Source organism: Rhamphochromis sp. 'chilingali', assembly GCF_963969265.1.
Source record: "Rhamphochromis sp. 'chilingali' genome assembly, chromosome: 6".
Classification (NCBI taxonomy): Eukaryota; Metazoa; Chordata; class Actinopteri; order Cichliformes; family Cichlidae; genus Rhamphochromis; species Rhamphochromis sp. 'chilingali'.
The window spans coordinates 25,623,601-25,648,681 of NC_137933.1; the positions used below are offsets into that span (position 1 = coordinate 25,623,601).

Consider the following 25,081-nt stretch of genomic DNA (forward strand, 5'->3'; position numbering starts at 1 on the left):
TTAACAACATCTATAATGTATCTTGAACAATAATTAAAGGCAGCCATTAAGTCGACACATTTAGGCAACAGAAAAATCAAATAAATTCTGCAAAAACAAATATTTTGTGCTGGAAAAATATCTGCATGCACTCCCTACAAAGAGAAAGTAAAGCACTGTAACAGACACCAGAAAGTGACATAGCTTCTACCCATTCAAATATAGGCATTTTCCCCCATTCCACTAAACCTGCAAGGAAACAGCTCTATTGTATTAGAATTTAGGAATTAAAAGTTGGAATTACTGCTTTAAAACAAAACATGCTCAGACTTTATAGGCGTGAACCTTCCTAAAATAGAGAAATAATCCATAAACCAACTGGGAATAGTGGGAGAAAAAAAAAAAAAGCATAATATGTCTGGGCACAGAGTCATTATTGTGTACATTCTTCAGTTTTAATAAACATCCATAAAGTGTAATGACATTAAACACTATTCATTTAAGATGTAATGGAATCAAAGTAATTATTTTCAATCAAATGCTGCAAAGGAATATTTTCATGTGACACAGCATAAATCTTTCCATAAACATGGAGCAGAGGCATTCTCACATTGCATGCAATCACAATAAAAACATCAATACTAAACAGATAAAACATGCAAAACAAAGACTGAAAGGATTCAGATATTTTTCATTGTTTATTCATCATGGTATTCTAGTATAAACATGACTTTGAAGCAGCAAATTATCTGTAACAGAACTCAAGTTAATACTTGGGTTAAGGCACCAACACAACAAAAATGGAAAATAAACAAGGCCTATAGCTCTGTGGTCTCATGTAGAACAGTCTATGTGGTGCCTATGAGGTAACTGAGGTCACAATATAACAAAAAAGAAAAGTGGGGGTGGAAAAAAAGTTACATTTAGTGATTTGAAAAAAATTAGTGTGGGAAATTGGGTCTAAAGTGTAAGTCCTTTAAGTTAAAAGAACAAAACAAAACACTGTGTTAATCTGTGCTAATCCTAGCTCTAATCCACTGTTTTTGTGTACGGTAACATTACTGGATCACTTCAGCAGTGTACTGCTAATGTATACACTTACATCCAGCTAATGAATAAGTTAAAGACGATGACAGCCTAGCCTGCTTACTGACTTAAGTCTTAACTAGAGGCCTTGACACAAAAAGTGTTTACAAAACATCAGACTTCACAACCACATTTTAATGCAAGGTGCGCAACACGGGACAAACATTGTTTTTTACTTTGTGCCAGGTTATATTTCAACAACACATCTTCTGCTTTGAGCAATGCAAAGCCTTTACTTTGAAAAAAAAAATCTCACTTGTCATGTTTTCAGCTGCCTGCAATGTCAGAGTTTATAGTCTTGTTGCCACTGACAAGGTAACATTGAAGATGCAGCATTCAGATGCACATGTGCAGAATCAATATTTTATGTTGTGCTGCTTAAAGGCTTCATGCGCATTGCATACGTATGTAAACTAAACGTACAATATTGTATACTGTACAGCTGAGATGAGATTGTTTTACAGCAGTACATCTATATTTGAAAGCTGTCATACAAGGTAGCAATTTTACAAGCCTTTCATGACAGCCATATATAGGTATGTATGTCATCCCTTTTAAGTGCAGAGATAAACTTTATGTAATGTTAAATGTTTTTACAACTTCTTAAGACCAAACAGTGACCAGTCACAGTGGCTACGCACTGAAATATACAAGTAAGCTTGCATTTTAGACAAGACACGTACAATGTTACCTTATGTGCAAATAAATATGTAAACTGTCACGGGAGCTCATGGGTCATGCCCACTGAGCTAATAAAGTGCAGCAATGCTGTCAGGATAGACACCAGGAAGGGCTCTGGACATTATGCCCCCAGTGGAATGGTTGAGAACATATCTGCAGACTTCTTGCTGCTAAGACTATGGTTTGATTTGCCAGAGGACAGCATAAACCATTTCCTCTTATAGGAAGAGGCAGATATCAGAAACCTTTATTGCAAAGGCATGGGAAGCTTCAGCTGTTGGGTTTCTCAGAATGCTGAAACAGAGCACAAAGTTCTTCACATGTCTGGGTTTCCACAGAGCTGAAATGGGACTCCATGTTCCACGCCAAGTCCGCTGACAGGAAGTCATCCATGACAGTTTGGGTTTCATTGCTGGTCAGGAACAGGTTTCCTAGGCCTTCTGCTTGGCTGGTCACAGTCTGTGTCTCTGTGCTGTTCAGCAGTCTTGCATTCTCTCCTTGAGTGACAGGAGTCTGAGCAGAGAGACTCGTGGCAAATGAAGGGAGATCTGTTTGTGTTTCTGTGTCTGATGACTCTGTGCTCATAGAAAAGCTTGAATGTCGCAAGATGCTGCTCAGGGGCATGTGGCTTCCGGCATTCAGCAGAAAATTGAGGTCAGTCTGAGTTTGAGTATCAAATAGCTCCAAGTCGCTGGCTTGGGTTCGGCTTGGTCCCTCACTTTGGTCCAGATCATCCATCAGTAGGAAGTCTGTCTGTGTCTGAATGTCTAGAGACTCCATTGGCGTGTCACCACCCAGTCCTCCCAGCTCACTCTCCTCGGTCTGTGTCTGGATGTGCACAGCATTGAGGAATTCTTCAAAATCAAAGTCGATGCCGTTATGTTGCTCTTGAACAGAGCTGAGACTTGACCCACAGCCTGCAGAAGCCTCTGTGAGCACCTGATGGCCTGACATACTGTCAGACAGGATGTTTTCCAGGTCATTTAACAAGGTCATTGTTTGGGTCTGGTTGTCTGCCATGTTGTTTGCACTCAGCTCATGCGTCTGCACCCCAAAACACATACCACCTTCTGATTTTGAGTCCTCATATATAGTGCTTCCTGCAGCACAAAGGGTGTCATCTATGTCCAAAGTTGTTTGGGTTGACACACTGAGGGAGTCATTGCCAAATAGGTCTGAGCACATGACAGCCTGGTTCTGAGCCTTCTCCTCCGATTGTGGCATGGCAAAGTATGTCTGTGTCTGCCTGGTTTTGTACGGAAGCACAGAAGAGGATGCGCAGGGAATTTGGCTCAGGCACTGGCTGTCTGTTTGAGCTCCAATAGACGATGTGGGTTTGGCTCGGGAGAAGAATGTTTGGGTTTCAACACTGACTGGCAAAAGGACTTGGGCACTGACACTGATGTCTGTTTGGGAGCAAGAAGACACAGAGGACTCGCCCACAGAGCACAAGCCTAGTCCCTCCCCAACCCCTACTCCTGTGGGCATTTTTGACAAGTACGATTTGTCTGTCTGAATGTTGGTGGAAGTGCTCCTTCCTCGCTGTGCTGCCATGCTGATGGTTGAATCCTCTGCACCTACTGGATCCAGATTGACTTGCACTCCTGTGCTAATAGCCCCCTGGCTAGAGCGGGAAGTAGGCATGCTATCCTTGAAACCCAAACTTTTAGCATCAAGTTGGGGTACCACTGCTCCTGTGGCTTGTGGAAGGAGCTGAAGGGCACTAACAGAACCTTGGCTATCTACAGCAAGCACTACAGACCTCAGAGCCCCACTTTCTGTAGATGGAAGGAGTACAGGCAAATGAGCCACCTGCATCACAGGAACACTAACCAAAGCCATCTTGGGTTTTGGTAAAAGCAACTTTTGCAGGCTCCTCCGGGAGTCTGGGATAGTAATGGTTGTATCAGGAGGGAGAGAAGTGTCTGTCTGCTCTGTGGCAGCAGGGATGATCTGGAAGGTTGAATCATTGATCTTAACCTTTTCAGAACCACTTAACAATTTTTCCATCTTTCTCTTTTTTACTGGGGGAATTCTGCAAAATAATAAATAAATTAGATAAAATGATAACAATCATAAATGCATGGAGAGAACAAAATACAGTATATGAATGAAAGTGTTGGGGTTATCCCTGTACATGCCTGTGCTCTGTTGGAATTTCATGACCCGTCCTGTAGATATGTGAGAGTAGAGCAGCCCTGCTAGCATAGGGGCAGCCACATGTACAGTGGTAGGTCTTTCCACAGTCTTCTATGTGCCTCTTTAAGTCCCACTCTGTACTGTAGCCATTGTTGCACTTGGAGCACTTATGTTTCTTTTCTGCATGCATCTTCATGAAGTGCTGAAATGAAATGAATCAAAAGCAGAAAATAGCTTTAAAATAAAAATGTCCAAATGGAATTTGAAAAGGAAAGCACATGTCCATTTACTTCTTTCTAGTGATTCACCCAGTTAAAGGTCACAGTATAATTTAGGCAAAACTAGGAAAGAAAGGCAGCTTTTCCCTGTGTTTTGCGGTGCTACAAGAATCAGAGTAGAAATGCTAAGATGGTATTTCATATTGATACATGTGTTTCACATTAGGCAGTTCTTTTTTCCTCAACCTATTGTATCAGAGGCTTTCAGTTCAGACTACAGGACACTGTATACAACTTAATCATGCAGTAAATTATTTAACACTGCTTACATTAAAAATGCAAGGTTATTTTTTAAGTTGCACAAGTGGTTCTTAAAAATAGAACAATAACTGATTACATTTCACAGAGGAAATGCTTACTTGCTTAACCAGGGAGAACTGGGAGAAAGGTCTGTTAGGGCCTCTGGGACAACCCTCAATAGGACAGCAGTAAAGCTTCTGAGAGCCCTTCATGTCCTTTCTGACCGTGGGATTGACAATACCATCCTGGGGGTGATAATGACAACAAAGTATTAACAGAGGACAAAATACAGATATATGCATTACAGATACTTGGATCAGAAATATGTGAATGTAAGACTTAAACACACATTCCCATGCTGTGTTTATATTTAAGAAACTCAAATTACAATATAATTGCTAATGATATAAAGGTTGATTTCCCCCCAATATTGTCGGGTCTTTACCTTACTATAAGCACCATGGGATGACTGTTGTACATACAATTGTCTCTGATTTATAGTATTGAAGAGATTCATGTGCTTGTGCTGTGGAAAAGATAAAGCTAACAAACACTGTCTGCTTCGTGATAAGAATATAACTAAAAAGCCAAATTTTGTAGACAGCAAATCCAAATTTTGTGCTTCTCTGAAACGGCATCATATGGTCGTAGGCTGAAGCCTGAGTCATGTCACGACTCTGTGATTGGCTGTAGCTCAGAAGAGAAAACAAGCAGATTTACTGTCTGTCCTATGGCTAGCTTATATCAATTATAAAGTCAAATCTTCTCTCCAACAGACTAGCCAATACAGTGGTAAATCAAAGTAATAGTCTCTAAACTGTTCTTTCTGCTAAGGGAAGTGATATGGTTTGAAAGGCAAGCTAATTCTGGATTAGAATGGGAATAGTCTCATGAGTTTTATGGACTGACCTGACTGCACACAGTCAATAAATTTATATATATATATATATATATATATATATATATATATATATATATATAATTTTTTTTATTTTTAAGTCTTCATAGGGAAACAATATAAACAGTGATGAAACAGCTGTGGAGCGATGCAGTGACGTTATGGTGCTGTTAAATATAAACAGATATAGCCCAACTCTAGCTCCATCAACTATGCAGAAGCACTGAGTGAGCAACTGTGGCATTTTATGCACTTTATCATTATGTCAACCATAATATCATTACGGCTGCTGACAGAAGTTTCACATAGCTGTGGATTAAAAGTAACACAGGCAAGCTGTGCTGCCTTCTTGTTGCTCGCTTTCTTTTCTTTCCTTTTCTTTCCTTTGTGCCTCTTACAGGCACTCTCTGAGGAAAGTGTGAATGCACCATGAAAACCCAACACAGTGACCAATATAACTCTTTATTCATGGACTGCAACGAACATGGACCAAACACAGTTCACCCAGCTTTACGGCAGCTTTTAAGGTTTTGGTGTAAAAACTGAATTACATTTAGAAACTGATTGCTTAACTTTAAACTTTAAACTACTCCTGACTGCAACTCAGATTTAAATAGTAAAACTTGTGGTTTCTTTAGGCCTTTAAACGCTCTCCTTGCTGGGCCAGCATGGATTACTTCTAGGAGCTAATTCAAATTCTAACATTCACCTATTTTAAACAAAGAGCTTAGTCTATTGCAGGACAAAGGCAGTCTTTCCCAGCAAAGAACTTCATTCATTGGGAGACAGTGAATTATTGCGTCCCACGAAGTGCCCAGTCCAGTGAGGACAGAGGAACTAGGAGTTAGTACAGCTGAGGCGGTTTAAACATTTAGACCAAAGTCTAAGTATTGTGTTCGTGATAGACAGCACGTTGTTTGTGCGGTCGTATTCCTGAGAGACCGTAACCATACAACGACAAATAGATTTCTAGCTTTGCACACACACAGCCAATTTAGATACTCCCAAATTCCCTGCCCTAGATTAACAACTCGCTAAAAACTAATATTTAATATTAAAGGGGTATATCTGTATATTATTAATGCAATAAGCACCGAATTTCTCTTGACAAATGCAATAATTGATAACATAAGCGGCTAGGTGCAGTATAGCTAACTCGCTAATAGTAAACAGTCACCAATTAAATAACAGTCAAGAAGAAACTTAGTTAACTTTTACCAAAGCTCGACTATGTTGTCCCAGCGTTATTGGCAACACATTACTACGACCATACGTGCTAGCTAATTCGAAGTTATGGATGACTTGCGTTTTTTTTTTAATGATAGTTTTCTCTCAACCGAATTAGCCAAGTTAGCATCGCAGTTGAGTTCACATCGGAATAACCTGATTTAGAAATTAGTTACCTTTATTCTGTGCGACTTAACCAGATGCATGTTCAACGCAGGTGTGTTGGGGAGAATCTTGCCACATCCTTCCACGGTGCATAGGATGTTCGTCCTCACTTCTTTGGTCAGCTCCACGATGGTGGGTTTTATCATTTCCCGAGACTGCGGCAGAGGTTCTTCGTTACAGTTTAGACTGCCGGCATTAGCGTTATCACTGTTACTCGCCTTGCCCGTTGAAGAGGCAGCCATGTTTCTGTGTTGACAGTGCATTCCGTGTTTGGCAGAGAGCCCCAGCAGCAGCATTGTATGAAAAGGATCATTCCGTCCCTCAACGCTGCCTGTGAGGCTGCATTGCCACCTTTCCACTCTCCTGTTCGGGCTTACGTCACATCCTAGATAACATTCGCATTTCCGTTTTGCAGAATAATGTGATTTTTAACATATACGGATGGACGAATAATTAGACTTCGAGTGCGTATAGCGCGGACTCTAACCCGGTTCAGCATCACTAATGACAAGTTCTAGATTTTTTGTTTTGTTTTGGATTTTTTTTAATGAATGCGACCCACCTAATTGAAAACTGAATATTTCATTTTTTTTTTCTATATTTTATTCCTGCAACTATTTTTGATGAATGATCCCATTTCATTCTCCCACAAAAGGAGAAATTATGTAATTAATTTAGGTGAAAATCGGGTTAAGATTGCACTAAATGTGAAAATCAGTAAAAAAAAAAAAAAAAAAAAAATGTGCATCACCTGCAAACTTCACAACAATATGATAGACCTTTGGAGACATAAGCCAAAGATTTCAGCCAATTCTGCTCCACTCATGTTGATAAAACCTATGATTTTAATACATATATTCATAGGGTTAGGGTCACATGACTTCACAGTGACACAAAAAGATTAATATACTATACTATATATTTCCATATTAACAGTGCTGACATCAGCATAATACATAGAAACCGCTGATGTCATCAGGATGAGATAAACACACATAATCTGGAAAAACTGCACACATAATCATATTGTAATAAAAACATCATAGAACAGCAAAGTCCTTTGGCGGGACTTGTGCTCTCTGTTTGTATGTCACTAATGTTTGGAGACATGTTCTGCAAATCTTCCGACTCATTACTCGCCTCGACTACAAAACACTCGAAAGAATACCGTTTATCAAATCAGAGCTTTCACTTTGTCCTCTCAAAACGTTTAGATTCAGTGTCTGGGTTTGTCATCACATCAGACCCTATCTGATGTAAACCTCTGTTTACATCAGATGGGGTCCAGTATCTTTCAAATTTCACATATCTCCCAAACTCCCCCAGTCTAAGTTTATTAGTTAACATATGAAGAGGCTACTATGGTTGGTAAAGACAGATCTATTTAACTAATACACACCTTTTGTTGGAGCTATTTGTTCTTTATTTTTTATTTTTTTGAAAGTTAAAGTTTGTTGTTAGTTTACTTATATTTTGGGGTTTATTTGTCGGTTAATATTTTGTTTTAAATGATTTGTTTGTTTGTTGTTATTTTGTTAAATTAGTTAGTAAGAGCTGTAGGGCCATTTTGTTTCTATAAATAAAGAGACTGGTATAGGACCAGCATGCATTGGGGTGGGCTTATGGTTTTTTACCAGAGCAGGAGAAGCAGCATGAAGGATCTTGTTATTGCTTGCCAAGATGGATAAATAAACCAAAACTCTCAACTAAAATGTTTGGACAATGGACTTCATTTGCCTGCGTACAAAATATTACCTCAATGCAGCAGTGGCTTGTGGACTTTAAGTTGTGGGACGTTTGATCTTTTAAAAGTAAAGGAATTGCCACTACACCTTTCACTTGTGTAAATCACATATTTACAAGCCCCCACCCCCCCCCCCCTTTTTTTTTTTTTTTTTTAAATGGACACGTTTTAACAGGACTAAAGAATTGCTTTGACCAATGATGCTTTAAATAAGCTTGAAAGGATTGTTTACAATAAACTTGAGACTAAAGCTTTTGTCTAAATGTTTTGTATACAGACACAAACAGAGTAAAAATGCACTTTGAAATAACGTGCATCTGATTGCTACGCAGAAAAAAACACTTTGTATTAATGTGTGGTAAAATTACACATTTGTATCAATACCAGAAAACAAATGACAAAACCTCAGGAATATTTAAAATTCTGCTTTTATATGCAATGCTGACAAACAATAAAGTGACAGAGTTGCCAGCAACTAGTATACCTACAGCTGAAGATATAAAAATACAAGAATAAAAATTTCTTATTGAAACAGACTGAGAGTTTTATTAACAAAGACATCATTAAAGTATGAAGTAAAATGAATGGACTAATGGACTGCGCATGCTACAAGTTAAATCAAGTGTGATGGTCATTTCTGTGATGAAGGTCCAGGGCCATTGTCTGTGATAACAAAATAATTTTTTCCCTTTAAGGGAACAGATGAGAGAAGGGGTGTCACAGGGGTGGAAGCAACTCCTGTAAAGTAGAAAAACAATGTTTAAATAACCATTAGAGAAAACAGAAAGACAACAATGAGGATCAGGTTTTAACCTGCGTCATAACTGAGAATTTGTCTATTACCTGTCACTATCAGTATTTTTTGATTGTCTCCACCCACACCGGAAAATGTGGGAAAGAGTTGCAAAGTGAGGAGGATTCAGGGACATAACAATTAAACATAAAAGCAAACTTCCTTAGAAAAGTTTCCTCTTCCCAAAGTATCATGAATATTGTGAAGTAGCTTAATGTAACAGCATTACTATATGGCTATTTCTTCCAGGACTTTGGTGCCCTCTTGTGGACACTTGCAGAGATGCAGTTAGTATTCTACATGACTTTGTGACATACCAGGTTATAGTAACATAACTTACTTCCTTACAAAAGACGATGATAGTTATTCTTATGACTGTTTTTAACACTTTCTGTGTACCTGAGGATGCAGAGTGTCTGAGTGACTCGAGGAGATTGGTGCTTGCAAATTTAACAACACATCTGAATGGCTCGTCCCGCTCTGTCATGGTCTTATTGGTGTGATCTCTGAATTTTGTTTCCAGCTGATGAAACATTAACAAGGAACATGGCAGCATCTGGGTTAACATCTGTATCTGTGAAGCAGTGAAACAACTTAGATAATCAACTTATTTTACTTAGTCAGTGTTGTCCGGCTACCTTGTAAACTGCAGACTGTAGTTGAGGTAATAGCCCATCACCAAATGCCTCACAAGCCATTTGATGTCTGTTTGCTGCAGACCCAGCTTGCTCTTTTTCTATGTGAAGGTCTGTACATATAAATAAAGACATACATAAAACCAGCATTAAAAATGTAAGTACATGTTTCACCATATGACAGAAATGCATAGAGAAAACAGCTTAAAGAAAATCAAAAAGTTTTAAAACATACTTGAGACAACACGATTCCTTTCTGCCAGAGGGCTGGGAAACTTGGTGGGAAACACCTAGGTGGATTTAAAAGAAAAAAAGGTCAGAGTAAAATTCCACTCATTTTTCTCTCTAAAGCAGTAATTTAAAAAGGTGAAAACACTGCATGCAGCCCACAAAATCTAAGAAATGAAAACAATAAAAATAAAGTCAGTCTTAACTAGTAAATAATTCTAAAAAAATAAATAAATAAATAAATCAGGCATACTTGCAGATACTGCTTCATAAGCAGATCTCTGATGGCAGTGAGCTTCCGTCCACTGAGGTTAGCATCCTTAATAGCTTGATATCGGGTGGACAGAACCAAAGCCTGCAAAGCAAACAAGTCTCTTAAAGTAGGATGGAAACAAACAAGGAAACTGGATAAACAATGTGACGTATTAACCACAGAAGTCATCCTTACCTGTGACAACAGAGGCTTTTGTTTTGAAGTTAGGCTGCTCAGAAAGACGTAAGGGGTTTGAAGATAGTGAACGACATATGTGGGTTTCAGGTGGTTTGGGCGAGAAAAGGTGTCTCCCCATGCAATTCGAATCCACACAGCTTCATCTGTGTGCTTCTTTATCTTGATAGAAACCTTCAAATATAAAGTGAAAACAGACTGATAATGCAGGAGGTTAACAGAAGCATGTGAAATGTAATTTGCTGATAAAACGATTTAAAAATAGGATTTTTGGGTGTAAATTAGATGGAATAGCTTACGTGTCTTATTAGCTCACTGAGGTGGGATTTAAATTGTTCCTTGAACTGTGTCAGCTCTACAGAGTGAGCATCATCTAAAAAAAAAAAAAAAAAAAAAAAAAAAAAATCAAGATATTTATAAAGACAGCAAGAAATTAAAATATTATTAAGGCACTTAAAGCCATCAGCAATTTAATAAAGAAAACCTCCATTCAATTCAATTGTATTTATACAGCACCAAATCACAAAAACAGTTGCCTCAAGGTGCTTTATATTGTAAGGTAGACCCTACAATAATAAAAGAGAGAAAACTCCAACAATCATATGACGCTCTATGACCAATCGCTTTGGTGACAGTGGGAAAGAAAAAAACTCCCGTTTAACAGGAAGAAACCTCCGTCAGAACCAGGCTCACGGAGGGGCAGCCATCTACCGCGACCGGTTGGGGTGAGGGGAGGAAGACAGAACATTCCCTGAAAACCCCAAGAGCTTCGATATTCAACGAAGGTTCAAAACTTATAGGCTTTCAGCCCTTGACGACACAGAGCAGGTTACGGTTTCAACTAGAGCTGGGCGATATGAGATTTTTTCATATCACGATATGTTTTTTTCATTTCAGGCGATAACGATATCTATCACGATATAAGCCAAATAACTATATTTGTAAGATTTAAATGTGCCGTTGCTCACAAGTAAAATGTGAAATAATCAGCCGCTTGTTTTGATTTAAATATTTATTTCCCATAATAAGTTCAACAGGGTAGATGTACTTAAGGAACATGAGACTTTTTCAGATAAATAAAGGCAAATATTGCAAACTACACAAAAGGCAGCCGCTAAAGCGTTTAAGTTTCAAAATAGAACAAACGAAACAGACTAAATTGTCAATTCCACTTAGAAACAAAATATTAATTCTAAAAATAAATCTTAGTTTGTTTTACAGAAGAACAGACAAAACTGACTAACTTTTGTCAATATCAAATAAACTGAGAACTAAAAGGAAATTCTCAATCTCTCCTTGTTGTATAGCTTAGCTTTTCAAACAGTTTTAACAGTTACTTTAGTCTGACAAAAGCCGAATGACGAATTAGCGCTTCCAGTCAGAGACTGAGGCTACGTCCACACGTACACGGGTATTTTTGAAAACGGAGATTTTCCGTTTTAAAAAATAATCCCGTCCACACATAAAGGCAGAAATGAAGAAAAACGCTGCTATGAACATGCCAAAGCAGCAGGTGGCGCTAGATTCCTAACCGTGCAGAAATGTTGGCCAATCAGAAGTCTAGAAGCCTCGGTGGGAAAAAGTAAACAAAGCTGCGGCATAGAAGCAGAACCGAGTCGTATGTGTGGAGGGACAGTAACTGTGTGTATATGTAAGCATTTAAACACTGCAGAGAGTAGAATTAACAGTAACAGTATTGTAGAAATTCATTTCACCGAAACAATAACGTGGCGCACAGTGTGACGCATGCACCAGTTTATTGTATTTCCAGACTTGCTTTCGGCACAATTTACAGTGCACGCTACTCTGTTTTTTGTCAGACTTGAAATAGCCGAAATACCTTCACACTACGGAACTTCTATGGCTCTTCCGTTCGACAATCTCTCCGGCATTGGAACCATCATCTGTTTTCTCTTCGGTCACGCTCGGTTGATTTTTCTAGTCGGCACACTCATTTCCTCCATTACGCGCTGGCTCCATTACCCGCTGGCTGCTTCCCAAACAAACACGTGCGGCTTGGCACTTGTGCTGTACGTAACAAGTCACGCGACGTGACGCTGCGGCTGTGATTGGTTCGGCTCTGCGCTACTTAGTTTGGATTGGCTGACCTTTTTTAAAAAAAATTTTTTTAATTTTTTTATTTTAAGAGGACAAGAGCGGCGAGGTCTATCGCGATAGCTTAATTTCTCTATCGAGTAAAAGTTATATCGCGATACATATCGTTATCGTTCTATCGCCCAGCTCTAGTTTCAACATACCTTGAGGGTCCATGAGCTGGAAGGCATGCCACATGCCCAGGTTGGGATTCTCGATGACATCTGTATGAAACCAGGGCGACACAAGCACTGTTAGTGAACTGTAAATCTGTCCTTACCACTGATATAGCAAAAAGCCAAAATGATAACATAATATATAATAGTAATAATATAATACAGTAACTTCGCTCGACTTACGTATCATTTCCAGCTCAGCTATGTGTTTAACTGTCAATTCATTTTCCTGTGAAACACAACACTTATGTTAAACACTAATAGAGCAAACACCATAATATTTAATAGTAGTTTCAATGTGAACATTTTTTACAGTGTACAATGAACACATAGAAATAACAACAAATTATATTGCCTAAAACCAGCCAAATACCTCGCAAATGGCAAGTAGTTTTTCTGTTAACGCCCATTTTGATTCTGTGTAATCTATGGACTGCCGCTGCGTCGCCGTCAAACGGCTCCACTTATCCAGCGTTGTTTTCAGCATTCGACTCGGTATCCGTCTTACGAGTCGCTCCAGTAAACGTTTAACAGTGTTGTCCATGCTTCCTTCAACAGTGACCGAAATAGACAGACAGCTTGAATTTGAGTAAAACTGTCGATCTGTTCAGCTTTCACGACAACGCACACCACAGTCGATCGATTCCAAACAAACCGCCCAGAATAAAAGCACATGAATCCACCAATCAGATATTTGCAAAACGGACTCACGTATTTTCTTTAGCGCCCTCTGCTGTCTTGGAGTTATATATTAATTTTAAGTACCGCTGCTACTGACGTGACCAACCATGCTTATACGAATCTGTATATAATAATGACCTTAATAAGACCCTTACATAAAGAGTTAAATGTTGAAAGAAATTAGTGACCGCCATTGAGTGAAATTAATTATGACATACAAAAAGTTCATAAAGTTCACACTGCTGCTATAGAAACTGTTGAAAAAAAAAAATAGAAGAAAATTTGTCATCTCCAAGTCAAAAGTTCAGGTCACGGTTTGGAAATTTTGACTTACGAACTAAATTAGGGTCAGGGGTTAGTTAGGTTAGGCTAGGTTTGACCAATGAGTAGTTTACTCAGAGCATGAACACTATTTATTCATTTTTAGTTTAGTCCATTTAGTTGTGAATTTTCCCCATTTATGCATGCACCTTCCGAAATGAAAAGGACAAAATAACAACCAAAAATAAATAACTAAATAAATAAAAAGAGGAAATATTGTCAGAGGAAAAACGGTAAAACCCATCACTCAGATTGTTCAAATTACGTAAACACAAACCACACAAAATACCCCCCCCCCCCCCACACACACACACACACACACACACACGCGCCACACACACAAACAAGCAAAAAACAACAACAAAAGAACCGTAAGTAGATAATTAAGCATCGTTGACATTTCGATTTATTAATTAATTCATGTTAAATAATGACATGAACATCTGACTTAAGAAAAAAAATCAAAAACAAAAAAAACTTAGTGACGGAAACAAGGTTCCATGCATTACAGAAATAGTAAGTAATGGCGGAAAAAAAATGTGTAGCACAGGTGACCAAATAGTACCGTACCCATTCACAAAAACGGAGGTGCCTGGAGAGGAGCCTTCTTGTATTTCCTGCAAACTCCCGTCATCATTTGTCCCGCCTTTTGTGGAAAGTACGCACGCCATTGGTGAGGCCAAAGAAGAATATAGGCTACGATTCGCCCTCGACTCTTGTCACTCAAATCGTTGAGGCGAAACAGTTACGAAAGCTTCACGTCCTGTAACAGGCAGGCACGTCCTTTAGATTGTAATTTCTTGTAGGTTAAACCGGCGATAGTACTACTACAGCTCATTTAGTCCAGTTCATTAAGGCGTTAGTGACTTGCAGCAGACCATAAAGCTTCTGCAGTTGTTCAATGGTTGTATAGATTCATCTTCTGTGAAGTTAGCTTGGAGCTAGTAGTTAGCAAGCAGTGCCTTTTTTACCCACTGGAAACTTCTCAGATGATAAAGCCTTTGCAGTGGTAAGTGTAATTCAGCTGATAATCCAGTGTTGACATGAAGTTTATTATAAATTACTACATACGCAGTACAGATCCCCAGTTCAAAGTCTAGTCTAGCTAACATAATGCCAAAGTAAATGTAGACGGTGTACATTTGACACAATGCTCTTGTCTCTGCCTCTGTGTCTGCAGGTAAGTGTCCACTGGAAAAAACAATCTCGGTCATCACTATGACACATCAGGATGGAGAGGGATGGGGAGGTGTTAGTATCCTTTAGAGGAAATGCTGCTGACGTACTACAGGGATGTCAAACTAATTTTACATCATGGGGCACATACAACCCACTTTGATCTTGACAGGATGTTTATGCACTCCTTGTTTTCCATTGCCATCCAGTGGGGCAGATTGGAGTGCTTCCCAGAATGCTTCTGGCCCCCATGCCTTATGTTTGATACCCCTGATATACGGTATTTAAAGTGCAGTTGAAGCAGTCTTTGGAATAATTCATTCAAACAGTTAAAATAACGAATTTAATTATTGATTCATTAGTTGTTATTGGTTGGGCATCAGCAGTTCCAGATGTGGCAATATTTTGCTTTCTTGCTATATGTTATTGTATACTAGCCTTAAATCATATTACTTCCAAGGTGCCCCCCTTGGGCTGAGTATTTTACGTTGTTTATAGATGAGAGTATATCCTCAGTTCATCTCTTGCTTGTTGCCTTTCAGTGTCTCTGCAGTTCTTCAGTAAGCCCTTAACTCAAAATGCACCCTGACCTGTCACCTCACCTTCACACAGATGAGTGTAATGAACTAATAAGTCAACTGAGACAGTGCCACAACGAGGTAAGTCAATCTCCAAATGTGACTATTTCTCTATGATTCACATGCATAGATATAAAATTGTGTAAAACCTTGTTTGCTTTTACGATCAGCACAATATTCTGAAGTTCTTTGGCACATGTAACGATGTGGACCGTGCCATGCGTCAGTGTCTGAAGAAAGAGGTCTGTCAGCTTTTTAAATTTTTTTCCACTTATGGATAGGACAACAATCAATCCTATTAAAAGATTTTTTTTTCTCTCTTACATTCATTTCTGTCTCCTTACTATTCAACAGAGACTGGAAAAGCGGGAGCGCAGCAAGCAGCATGCGATAGAGATGAAGAAGAGGCTGAAAGAAGGACCTAAAGACCGTCTCTAAGGGACATTTTACTGCAACTGTGCCACTGGCACAGCAAGTTAAACCTACTGAGATTTTGGCACACTGAATGAAGCTTGACACTCTGTACCAGGCTTCTTCAGCTGACATTTCATGTCAGGACAGATGAAGAGCTATTTCTTTATAAGCAGTGTGGGTGATTTCATTTAATGGTGTGCGTCTCCAAGAACAAAATGGTAATCTTGCCATATTGATGCTTATATTACTGGTATTTTTAAAGTTTTATTGAACAGCAAGTAAGCTCAATTAAGCTTACATGGGTATTTTGTATCAGCTACATAGACTAAAACTTGAAGTGTTGACAACAATGTCAAGAGGTCAACATAAAAAAAACATCTAGTACTTGAGATTGAAGATTGAGTTTGGGGATTATTATTCCCCCACCCCATCTCTTGCAGCGGACTACTGCTCCATCACTGATGTGTCTGTTGGCACAAAACCACAGCAATGATTACTCTGTTAACGTATAACAGTATCTATTGTTGAAGATTTCTTTGAATTGGGAATCATATTGATTCTTTTTGAATAAAGTAAAACTCTGAATTAATGTAAGAACCTGTTCTTGCTTTAACATGGTGCCACAACACCGCGGGACACAGTATCAGTTTCGCAGCATGTAACACATGTAGCATTTATATGCATTTTGCTAACAAAATGATCGACATGAGCCTTTTCTCTTTTTTTTTTTTTTTTTTGGTAATTAAAACCACATCAGAAGTGTGAGGTTTTCTCTGAGTGTTAGGTAAGGTTAGGCTAGCTGTGCAAACCATACGCAGAAGCCTTGTGTTTGTGCAAATGTAAAAACATGTTGTCAAAGAATTGTTTCTTTATTTGAAGCAGCTCATTCTACTCATCACAATGTATCAATAACTCCTTGACAAACATTTAAATTATAAGGCAACCCAAGGTGTGCTTTCAGACAGTGTAGGGAAAAAATACACATGTAGGTATGTGTATTTAAAAAGTAAAATAAAATATAAACCTGCAATTTGTAATAAATAATGGAGCAAGTTATAACTGATATACTTCAAATATTTTCATCAAGCACACTTCAAACACATGCTGAGCTGGCGATTTGGGGCTCAAATCCATTATAAACTCCCATAGCCCTAAATAAAGTTTCAAACCAAAGAAATGCTTCTGTCCAAGTTGACACTCAAAGACATTTGATATTTTACAAAATAAATAAATTAAAGTCCATGAATCTTCAGTGTGAGCAGCGCTCAGCAGACCTGAGTGACTTGTGTTCATTGATGCTGTACAGAAGCCATATTATACCTCTTCTTATGAAGCAAATGACACAATATAAATAATCTATCATCAGATTAGTACAATAGAAGTAAAGACATGGTCTCCTTTCATGGATCTAATGACCACAATAAAATTGTTTTGTACAGAAACCTGAGTATACAGCAATTTAGATTTTGTTACATGAATCACATTTCCTTTAGACAGTAAGTGTAAAATCATTTGGTGTGACTGTAAAGGTTTTAGATTTAATGCGCTCAGGTGGAAGTCTGGCATTGTTTGTTTTTGTCAATTTTTGGTTGACAAAAACAAAACAAAAAAAAGCTTCCAACCTTATTATCCCAGCAATCAATGACCACAAAATCATTTAACAATCTCACATTGCATTAAATCTTATACAAATGTCAACAATCTGTTTACACCACAGACCTCAGCTCATACTCACAAAGGTTTTAAAGCACAATGTAAATTAAATTAAATGAGCCCATGTCTCTCACTGATCATGTACAACACCTCTATTTATAAATCATATCTTCAAGTGGCAATAGTGTTAACATTTTGGTCATGAAGGACGTATTTATGTAGACATTTTCTTTTTTCTGGGCCTATTTTGCTAATTCACTTTTGTGCAGGGTCACGAAAAAGAAGCCGGGGTGCCTCTGGAGCAAAGTAAACCACATGGCACGGCACAACAGTTATTTCAAATAAATACAAAAATAAAACGCAACATTTCTAACAGTACTTATAATGGTGGTACAAAACATACCCTGAAATACAAGGAATTCAGACAAGCAGCACATTTACAGTATATTACATGCAATTAGTTACAGAAAACAGTCTACATTTTATATATATATATATATATATATATATATATATATTTTATCATATTTAACTGCAAAATGGACACCTTTTAAAAAAATGTACACAGAGCTAGACACATTTACATTTTGGTAAAACAAAATAGATCCCTAAATATCATACAGAATATAAAACTTCTTGAAACTTTGAATGATCACATGCAGGTTAGGACAGGAAGATGGATTCCAGCAACAAAAATGTTCAATTTCGACATTATTGTTCAACGACAGCTGAAGATGCTTGAGAATCCAGATATTTTCATCTCTTCTGTGCTCTAAAAACGCACAGCTAAGGAAAAAAAACACATCATCTGGGGTTTTTTGTTGTTGTTTTTTTAAAAGAATGTTCATACATTTTATATAATGACAATTACTCAATAAAGGCTCCTATATGTAGCGCACAGTTTGATCGGATTCATCACCAATTTTCCCCTGTGAGAATTGCAGTCAGTTACTTTCAGCATTTCTATTTAGTGCTAGCATTCACAGATTAGTAAAAATTATCGGTGCATTATTCCAGCAAGAGAAGAGAAATCCTGGCCTTCGTGTGATTATTTGTAAAAATTCAAGACAGTATTCTTGCCTATAATGTTAAAGAGGGAAACGACTAAATAGCTTTATTTAAAAAACAAAACAAAAAACCCCCCACCTGAAATACTTTTTATTTTATTTAAATGGAAGAATTTAATTTCATCTACCAGGTTATTTTAATAATGTAAGCAAACAGAAATGCTCTTTTTAATAAAGATGTTTATGTAAGAAAATATAATTATGAGGAAAAAGAATTCCACACTACTTCATGACTACACACAGTCAATACAAATAGGAGAGAATGTGCATGATAAGGAGCAAGCAACTGTGTCCTCATGCAAACTTTGGTTTACACTTCAATTCAAAACAGTAAGAAACTAAAGGAAAAATCCTGGAAAAATGCATCCTATGTACACAAAGCAACTCTTTTACACGCTTGTAATAAATATATATTATTCTTCTATATATTATCATCACTTTGTCATGTGCAGTCAGAAATACATTTATTATTTCATCCATCTTGTTGAATAAGTCTCACATATGTACAGATGCACTCTGTACCTCCCTGCGCTTACGCAATGCATATTTGGCCCTTTGCCTCATTAACACAGAGCGTGGAAATCTGGGAAAACTTAGGGACAAAACAAAAACCTCTTTTAGAAAAGTGATCATGACTGAATTTAATTTTTAACAGATATACACAGAAAGAAATCAGAAAGAATTCTCCTGCTGATAGATGGAAATAAAAGGCCCATAATGAGTTTGACACCACAGCACTGCCAACCTGATCCCCCTTTTTTGTTTTTTTAGGTAGCTTCATACCCACACTGATCATCTATAATTTCTGTGGTGGGATGGTTACTTTTCACTTGTCTTGTTCTGCAGGTAACTGAAGAGTGCCTCTAGTCCTTTAGTTGAGCACCATAGCTGCTTCAACATCTGACATTCCTTCTCATTCACTTCCTCCAGGACAGACATGAGGATGCTCCTCACCAGGCATTTAGACTCTTCTAAGACCTTTAAAACACACAGAAAAAGGGGAAAGAGCTATTTCATCTCCATCCTTAAGAGACACCTTTGCCTTCTGCATTGTGTAGATCAACAAGACTTACCACTGCGCTACAAGATGCCATTTCCTTCACACGCAGCATCACCTCTTGGTTGAATGTGGTTGGCCAGAAGACCTGCGACACGAGCCCTCGACTGCATGCTTCTTGTGCTGTGAGTTTTCTTCCACAGAAGAGCATCTCATTGGCCTGGAATGAAGGAGAAAAAATGCTATCGGTGGAACCACATAACATTACGTGGAATTTTGCTAAAAAATAGATTTTGATGGGACCCACAAGAGCGACGCCCAGTATTTGAGGGAAGGTATAAGAGGAGCATCCAGAAGGAGTGAGGTGCAGGGCTGCACATGGAGTTTGGAACCAGGCCCTTTCACTGGCCCACACCACATCGCACAGTGGCAGGATGGATGCTCCCAAGCCCAGAGCAGGGCCGTTTATTGCCACCACAATGGGTTTCTTGAAGTGGATGAATGCCAACACAAAGTCCCTAAAGGGGTCACAGAATGATCAGCAGTGACTCTATCAAGACTAATGGTAACACACAAAAGAGTTGCTGCCTGTAGTGGAGTGATTTCTTCTTACCGTACAGCATCTGCGATGCGGCTGCTCTCTTTTCTGCGGTCAGTGGACAGACGCCCTATCAGATACGATGGCTCCAGGCCACTGCAGAAAACAGTCCCCACTGAACTGAGCAGTAGTAATTTACTGTCATCCGCAGCGGCATTACCCAAAGCTCGACAAACTTCCTTCATGATCTGAAGAGAAAGAAGAACAAATGTGTATTACATTCTTAACCAACAAAAGAGGACTGGTTGGGAAGGAAATAGCTTAAATATAGGTTCTGAATCCTCAGAGTAAAACTGAAGATCCACTAGGTACATCATTATTTTTTATTGCAATGCCCAGAGCAGAGAAAAGAAAAAAAGACCAGCACTGGGACTACAAGACTTCCTTCTGTATCCTTGCAGTTAACAGAGACTGAAAACTGTGTAGCACATCACAGCATCTAACAAAATTTCACTTTGAAGGAACAAGCTTGAGATATTCAGTTTAAACATGCTAAATATATATATATATATATATATATATATATATATATATATATATTGCATAAATACTATACAATTTACATTCTCTACTTAAATTTAAAGGGCAAAAAATAAATCAAAACAAGCTTTTAGACTTTTGCTCCAATAAGCTTAGTTTCTGTGTAGAAGGTCAGCTTAGCGGTGAAATGGTTTCTAGTTACTTGATGTTACTCTGTGAGCAGGGGTTGTTGTGGGTAAGATGTTAATGTGACAACTAGCACTATGCAGCTTGTTTCCTTGACACCCTGCCCATCAGCAACAACTGGTTTAACTGTATGTTAACAATTCCCACTCCTTATGGCTGCATGCGTTACAAAGGAAGAAAAGCTGTGTCTGTAAACTTCTAAATGTTATAATAAGAATTTTAAAAAAAAAAGAGTATTTTAAGAAAACATTGGTCAGACTTTACTTGAATATAACCTCCTTGCAGTATGGTATGTCAACAACTGGGCCCAGTACATTTTAGTAGTCTGTAAAGAGACACGTTTCATGCTGCCAGTTAAAACAATATATGCAAAATTCAGTATTAAGAGTTTGGCCTTTGTCTCATCTGATAAACAAGAGAGTTTGCCGACATTGTCAGACAGTCAACCCGACAAACCCCAGCCCCACACCCACACCACCATGTCACTTTCTGCAGTCAGTCTGCACACTGTGTTGTTGCATTTTAATCAGATTATCACTCCTGACCCATATTAACCATTCAACCTCAAAAGTGAACTTAATTCTCTATGTCTCACCAAGCACATAATCTGACCCCAGTTTTAACCGTGTGTGCTGTGTTGTCTCCGTATTTGAATTACTCATGTTGTGGGGACACAAGTCCGTTTACACAGTGACGTGGTTGGGCACAAAAAGCATGTTCTCATAATGAAATTTAATAGTGAATGTAAGGGTTAGGCAAGCACGTTTTGATTAAGGTAAGGATAAGTCTCCAGGAAATTAATGCAAGTCAATGTAATATCCTCTACAATGATGGAAACCATTTGTGTGTGTGTGTGTGTGTGTGTGTGTGTGTGTGTGTGTGTGTGTGTGTGTGTGTGTGTGTGTGTGTGTGTGTGTGTGTGTGTGTGTGTGTGTATAAACGAGCATGACAGAAAGTGAGAAATTACAAATGTCATTATTTTAGGAGGTGAATGAAACACTTGCTCAGATACATGAAGGAGAAATGAACAGATGCTAGTTCCACTCGATCAAACAGAGAAAGAGGAGGGCGATCAAAGTGACATTCATGAGGAGTCGGAGAACTTGAAGACGTTAGTAGATAAATCTGCTGCAGTCTGCATTTAGGCATGTTTATCATTGAGACAATTAATGAGATGCTCTGTGCTTTAATCTTCAGGACATTTAGTTTAGAAGAAAATGTTGTGTTAAAGTGCTGAGTCTTGGTTTTAATTTGAGAAGGTGTTCCTCAATATTTGAAGAACTGTTGAGGAGGTCCAAAAAAAGTTGTTCGGCTGCTACATGTTTCTTGAACAGCTTGTTATATGTTAATGTATAATAAAACTAGAAAAGGGCAAATAACATAGAAAACTGATCAGCATCAGCACTTTTTTCTGTAAGAATATTTTAAATTTATCAGAACAGAAATTTGTTTTTCTTGTGGATGCAAGAACTAGCCATTTCAAAGAAAATGTTAAGGATATTTCTCACTTTTTAATTTCTTACTTCTCTTTTATTTATTGATGAAATGGGGAAAGAAAACCCAGTTGGTTGAAAAACAATGGGATTATAATAGAAAGCTACAATACTTTAGGCCAGAAAGGTGATAGAAAGTGTACCAGTTAATAGATAGGGGGACTTTCTCACTTACAGCCAGCACTGAGTGTTTAGAAGAAAAAGGAACTGGGATATTTTTCAAGATTTTCTCAGTAAGCACATCCGTAGACTCTCTTGTTCCTGTGGCTTCAAAGACTGAGAGACATATAAGGAGCTATCTGAGCTGTTTGATGAGCCCACAGCTTACGAGCTTAGTGTCACAGATGAAAGTACACACACATGTGCACACATAGTTTAGGCCACTTCGGTGCTTGTGAAGTACAGACTGCCGTGCTTATGATGCTGTATCAAAGCCAGAACCACCCTCTGTGGAAGATGTGAGACACATCCTACAATCTGAGAAGATGAAAATCCTGTTTGCTAGGGTTATGAGCCGAAGGCAGATGATTTTGGCTTGCATGTAATTTGTGGCTAATGCCATAATATTTTAATAGACCTCTAAAAAAAGACCTGTTAACATTGACAGATTGAACCTCATTCATTTATTAACGAGGTTCAATTTTACACAGATGAAATTTAAAATAAATAAATGTTTTTCTGTATGGTTACAGACCAGAATGAATTACTCTCAAAATATAAATGACAGGAGGTAGAGAAAAAGTGTTTATCCACAACTGTGCAAATGATGCACAAAAAAAGAACAGCTGAATGTTTTTAGCGTACTAACGTGTTATTAATACAAAACAGAGATGCAGATACAGATCAGGGTCAGGTATGGTAGGAGGAGCTGGAGGCCACTGCAGCTGTCATGGAGCAAGAAACGGTCACAACCTGGACACTAGTCACTATTCTGTTCATTCATACTATGGCTAATTTAGAATGGCCAGTTAACCTAACCCACACATGTTTTTGGACATGCTAATACAAGACAGAAAGACCCGAATCTGGATTTGAACCCAGGACCTTCTTCCTGTATGGCAGCACTGCTAATTACACATCTGTGTTGCCCACATTAATAACCCTGATTTTTTTTTTTTTTTTTTAATGTCAGTGGGTATATTAGTACATATTGGGGTTTGCGTGCATGTGGATGTGTCCTGTTTCTCCCTGAACTCAGCTGTCATCCATTTCCCTTGGAGGAACTCAGCAATTAGCCACTCAACACTGTAAACGCTGGTGTTAAGCGGTTTGGTCTCAGTGTGTGGGCCAGCCCTGAGAGTGGTGAGTTGTAGTAGTGTCTTTGGCCGGAGATTTGACTGTCAGATTAGTGGTTCTTTGGAGCTTTTACTGAGTACCTAATGTCTGTCGAAAGCAATTTTTTTCTCTATTAACTTGTTTGTTAACAATCTCTTTTCAGTGTATTTTAGTTTGTGGTTGTCGTTTGTTTGGTGTGTATACCTGTGTAGCTCTCTCTTTCAGCTCTATTCTTTTAAATGAAAACCACATTTTCATGGGCTACTCTTTTTCTTTTCTCAGTTTCTTTTCCCCTGTTGTTACTCCCCTCATCCCTTAGGCTTTTGAGGAACTTAATTTGGGGGGGTCATCCGGGATAATAATTATATTTCAGCTTCAAGCAAAAGTATACACCTACTCTATAAACAGTAAAATGGTATGGAAATTGCTTGAATTACTAAACAGTTTAAATAGTATCTCCATTAAATCCTTTAAATTAAAACTGAAACAGAAATCAAAATTCAGCTGCTGGTATGCATCTGGGGAGAGCAAGTTACTGAAATCACTCATAGGAAATTTAAATAGACCAGCTTGTTGTTGATTGGAGTGTGGAAGTGAGCAACCAATCATGGGCTGGAAGAATCCTGCAGGCAGCCAGATCAACGAGTGAATCATCACAGTTCACAAAGCTGCATAGAAGAGAGCCATTAAATGACATCAAGTACTGCAGATGCACATGCTCCAGCCTTTCTCAAGCTCTTCACCCAGTTTTTTAAGTTTGAGTTTTATGCCTCCGTTGAGCAAAGCCTGAGTAAAACTATAGTGATATATTTTAGACGAATGAGTCTATGTTGTATCTGCCTTGTTGATGCACACAAAGTCAGCTATGTTTGGACTAATACCGTCTTCCAGTCTATTTAGAGTCTACTTGGAGGGCAAATGCAAAGTTGTTACCCCAGTAGTGTGGCATGTGCTGACAAATCTGTGCTCTCTCAGTAAATCGGACAGCCTTGCATTTACCCTTAATCATCCTTTGATTCACCCTCAAGTCACTTCTACCCATGTGGACATACACATGGGCTGTGGAAAGTGTGCAACTAGGGTAACCTAACACTTTAATCCACTGAAGCACTACACCTGGATATACTGATAATAACCATGTCTGATTAAGCAAAAAGAACGACCACAAATAGATGCAACTTGAAGCAAATTCTACACCGAGTTCAAATATTTCTGTTCTCACTTCATAGGGTCATTAAGAAAAACAATAAATAAAACCTTTATGCACAAAAAAACCTGAATATACAAATATAGGTTACAGGTTCTCATCAGCGATTTAAATTACAGATTTAGACACCGTCTGTTACTATGG

General features: G+C 38.3%; 4 protein-coding genes across 5 annotated transcripts in view; 1 reads left to right on the plus strand and 3 right to left on the minus strand.

Moving 5' to 3' along the window:
- Positions 1-21: 21 nt before the first annotated feature.
- atmin (ATM interactor) lies at positions 22-7,044 on the minus strand. The gene is made up of 4 exons (XM_080885327.1): positions 6,705-7,044; positions 4,523-4,648; positions 3,888-4,087; positions 22-3,781 (listed from the first exon to the last, which is right to left on the minus strand). The coding sequence occupies exons 1-4, from the start codon at positions 6,987-6,989 to the stop codon at positions 2,017-2,019; spliced, it is 2,376 nt and encodes a 791-aa protein (XP_080741453.1). The 5' UTR covers positions 6,990-7,044; the 3' UTR covers positions 22-2,016.
- A 1,803-nt stretch (positions 7,045-8,847) lies between these two features.
- On the minus strand, positions 8,848-13,481 carry cenpn (centromere protein N). The gene is made up of 10 exons (XM_080884461.1): positions 13,185-13,481; positions 12,995-13,040; positions 12,800-12,859; positions 10,841-10,914; positions 10,542-10,715; positions 10,347-10,448; positions 10,101-10,155; positions 9,869-9,978; positions 9,630-9,753; positions 8,848-9,175 (listed from the first exon to the last, which is right to left on the minus strand). The coding sequence occupies exons 1-10, from the start codon at positions 13,353-13,355 to the stop codon at positions 9,069-9,071; spliced, it is 1,023 nt and encodes a 340-aa protein (XP_080740587.1). The 5' UTR covers positions 13,356-13,481; the 3' UTR covers positions 8,848-9,068.
- Positions 13,482-14,524: 1,043 nt separating this feature from the next.
- Positions 14,525-16,578, plus strand: cmc2 (C-x(9)-C motif containing 2). Of its 2 annotated transcripts, XM_080885393.1 has the most exons (5): positions 14,525-14,822; positions 14,994-15,068; positions 15,578-15,648; positions 15,738-15,809; positions 15,922-16,578. In XM_080885393.1, exons 2-5 carry the CDS (start codon positions 15,032-15,034, stop codon positions 16,003-16,005), a joined length of 264 nt encoding a protein of 87 aa, XP_080741519.1. In that variant the 5' UTR covers positions 14,525-14,822; positions 14,994-15,031; the 3' UTR covers positions 16,006-16,578. The 2 variants fall into 2 exon arrangements, with proteins under 2 accessions (XP_080741519.1, XP_080741520.1); XM_080885394.1 differs by lacking the exon at positions 14,994-15,068 and having other exon boundaries at positions 14,527-14,822; positions 15,532-15,648.
- A 1,607-nt stretch (positions 16,579-18,185) lies between these two features.
- The window catches only part of LOC308398910 (chromodomain Y-like protein 2), a 48,447-nt gene continuing 41,551 nt past the window's right edge, over positions 18,186-25,081 (minus strand). Inside the window, exons 4-7 of the mRNA XM_080885781.1 lie at positions 20,312-20,484; positions 20,006-20,216; positions 19,775-19,918; positions 18,186-19,679 (exon numbers count right to left, since the gene is read on the minus strand). Of these exons, the coding sequence (XP_080741907.1) occupies positions 19,521-19,679; positions 19,775-19,918; positions 20,006-20,216; positions 20,312-20,484 (687 nt within the window). The 3' untranslated portion in view covers positions 18,186-19,520. The remainder of the gene's footprint in view (positions 19,680-19,774; positions 19,919-20,005; positions 20,217-20,311; positions 20,485-25,081) is intronic.

Bases quoted from the DNA above. Each gene is read 5' to 3' on its own strand.
- cenpn (XM_080884461.1), bottom strand. From the start codon at position 13,355: ATGGACAACACTGTTAAACGTTTACTGGAGCGACTCGTAAGACGGATA. The intron at 10,449-10,541 runs GTAAGGATGACT...TTTGCTTTGCAG, and splicing joins AAAAGCCTCTGTTGTCACAG to GCTTTGGTTCTGTCCACCCG. The intron at 9,754-9,868 runs GTAGCCGGACAA...ATGTTTCATCAG, and splicing joins TACAGTCTGCAGTTTACAAG to CTGGAAACAAAATTCAGAGA.
- cmc2 (XM_080885393.1), top strand. From the start codon at position 15,032: ATGACACATCAGGATGGAGAGGGATGGGGAGGTGTTA. The intron at 15,069-15,577 runs GTATCCTTTAGA...AAATGCACCCTG, and splicing joins AGAGGGATGGGGAGGTGTTA to ACCTGTCACCTCACCTTCAC. The intron at 15,810-15,921 runs GTCTGTCAGCTT...ACTATTCAACAG, and splicing joins GTCAGTGTCTGAAGAAAGAG to AGACTGGAAAAGCGGGAGCG.
- atmin (XM_080885327.1), bottom strand. From the start codon at position 6,989: ATGCTGCTGCTGGGGCTCTCTGCCAAACACGGAATGCACTGTCAACAC. The intron at 4,088-4,522 runs GTAAGCATTTCC...ATTTCATTTCAG, and splicing joins AGTTCTCCCTGGTTAAGCAA to CACTTCATGAAGATGCATGC. The intron at 3,782-3,887 runs GCATGTACAGGG...ATTATTTTGCAG, and splicing joins GAAATTCCAACAGAGCACAG to AATTCCCCCAGTAAAAAAGA.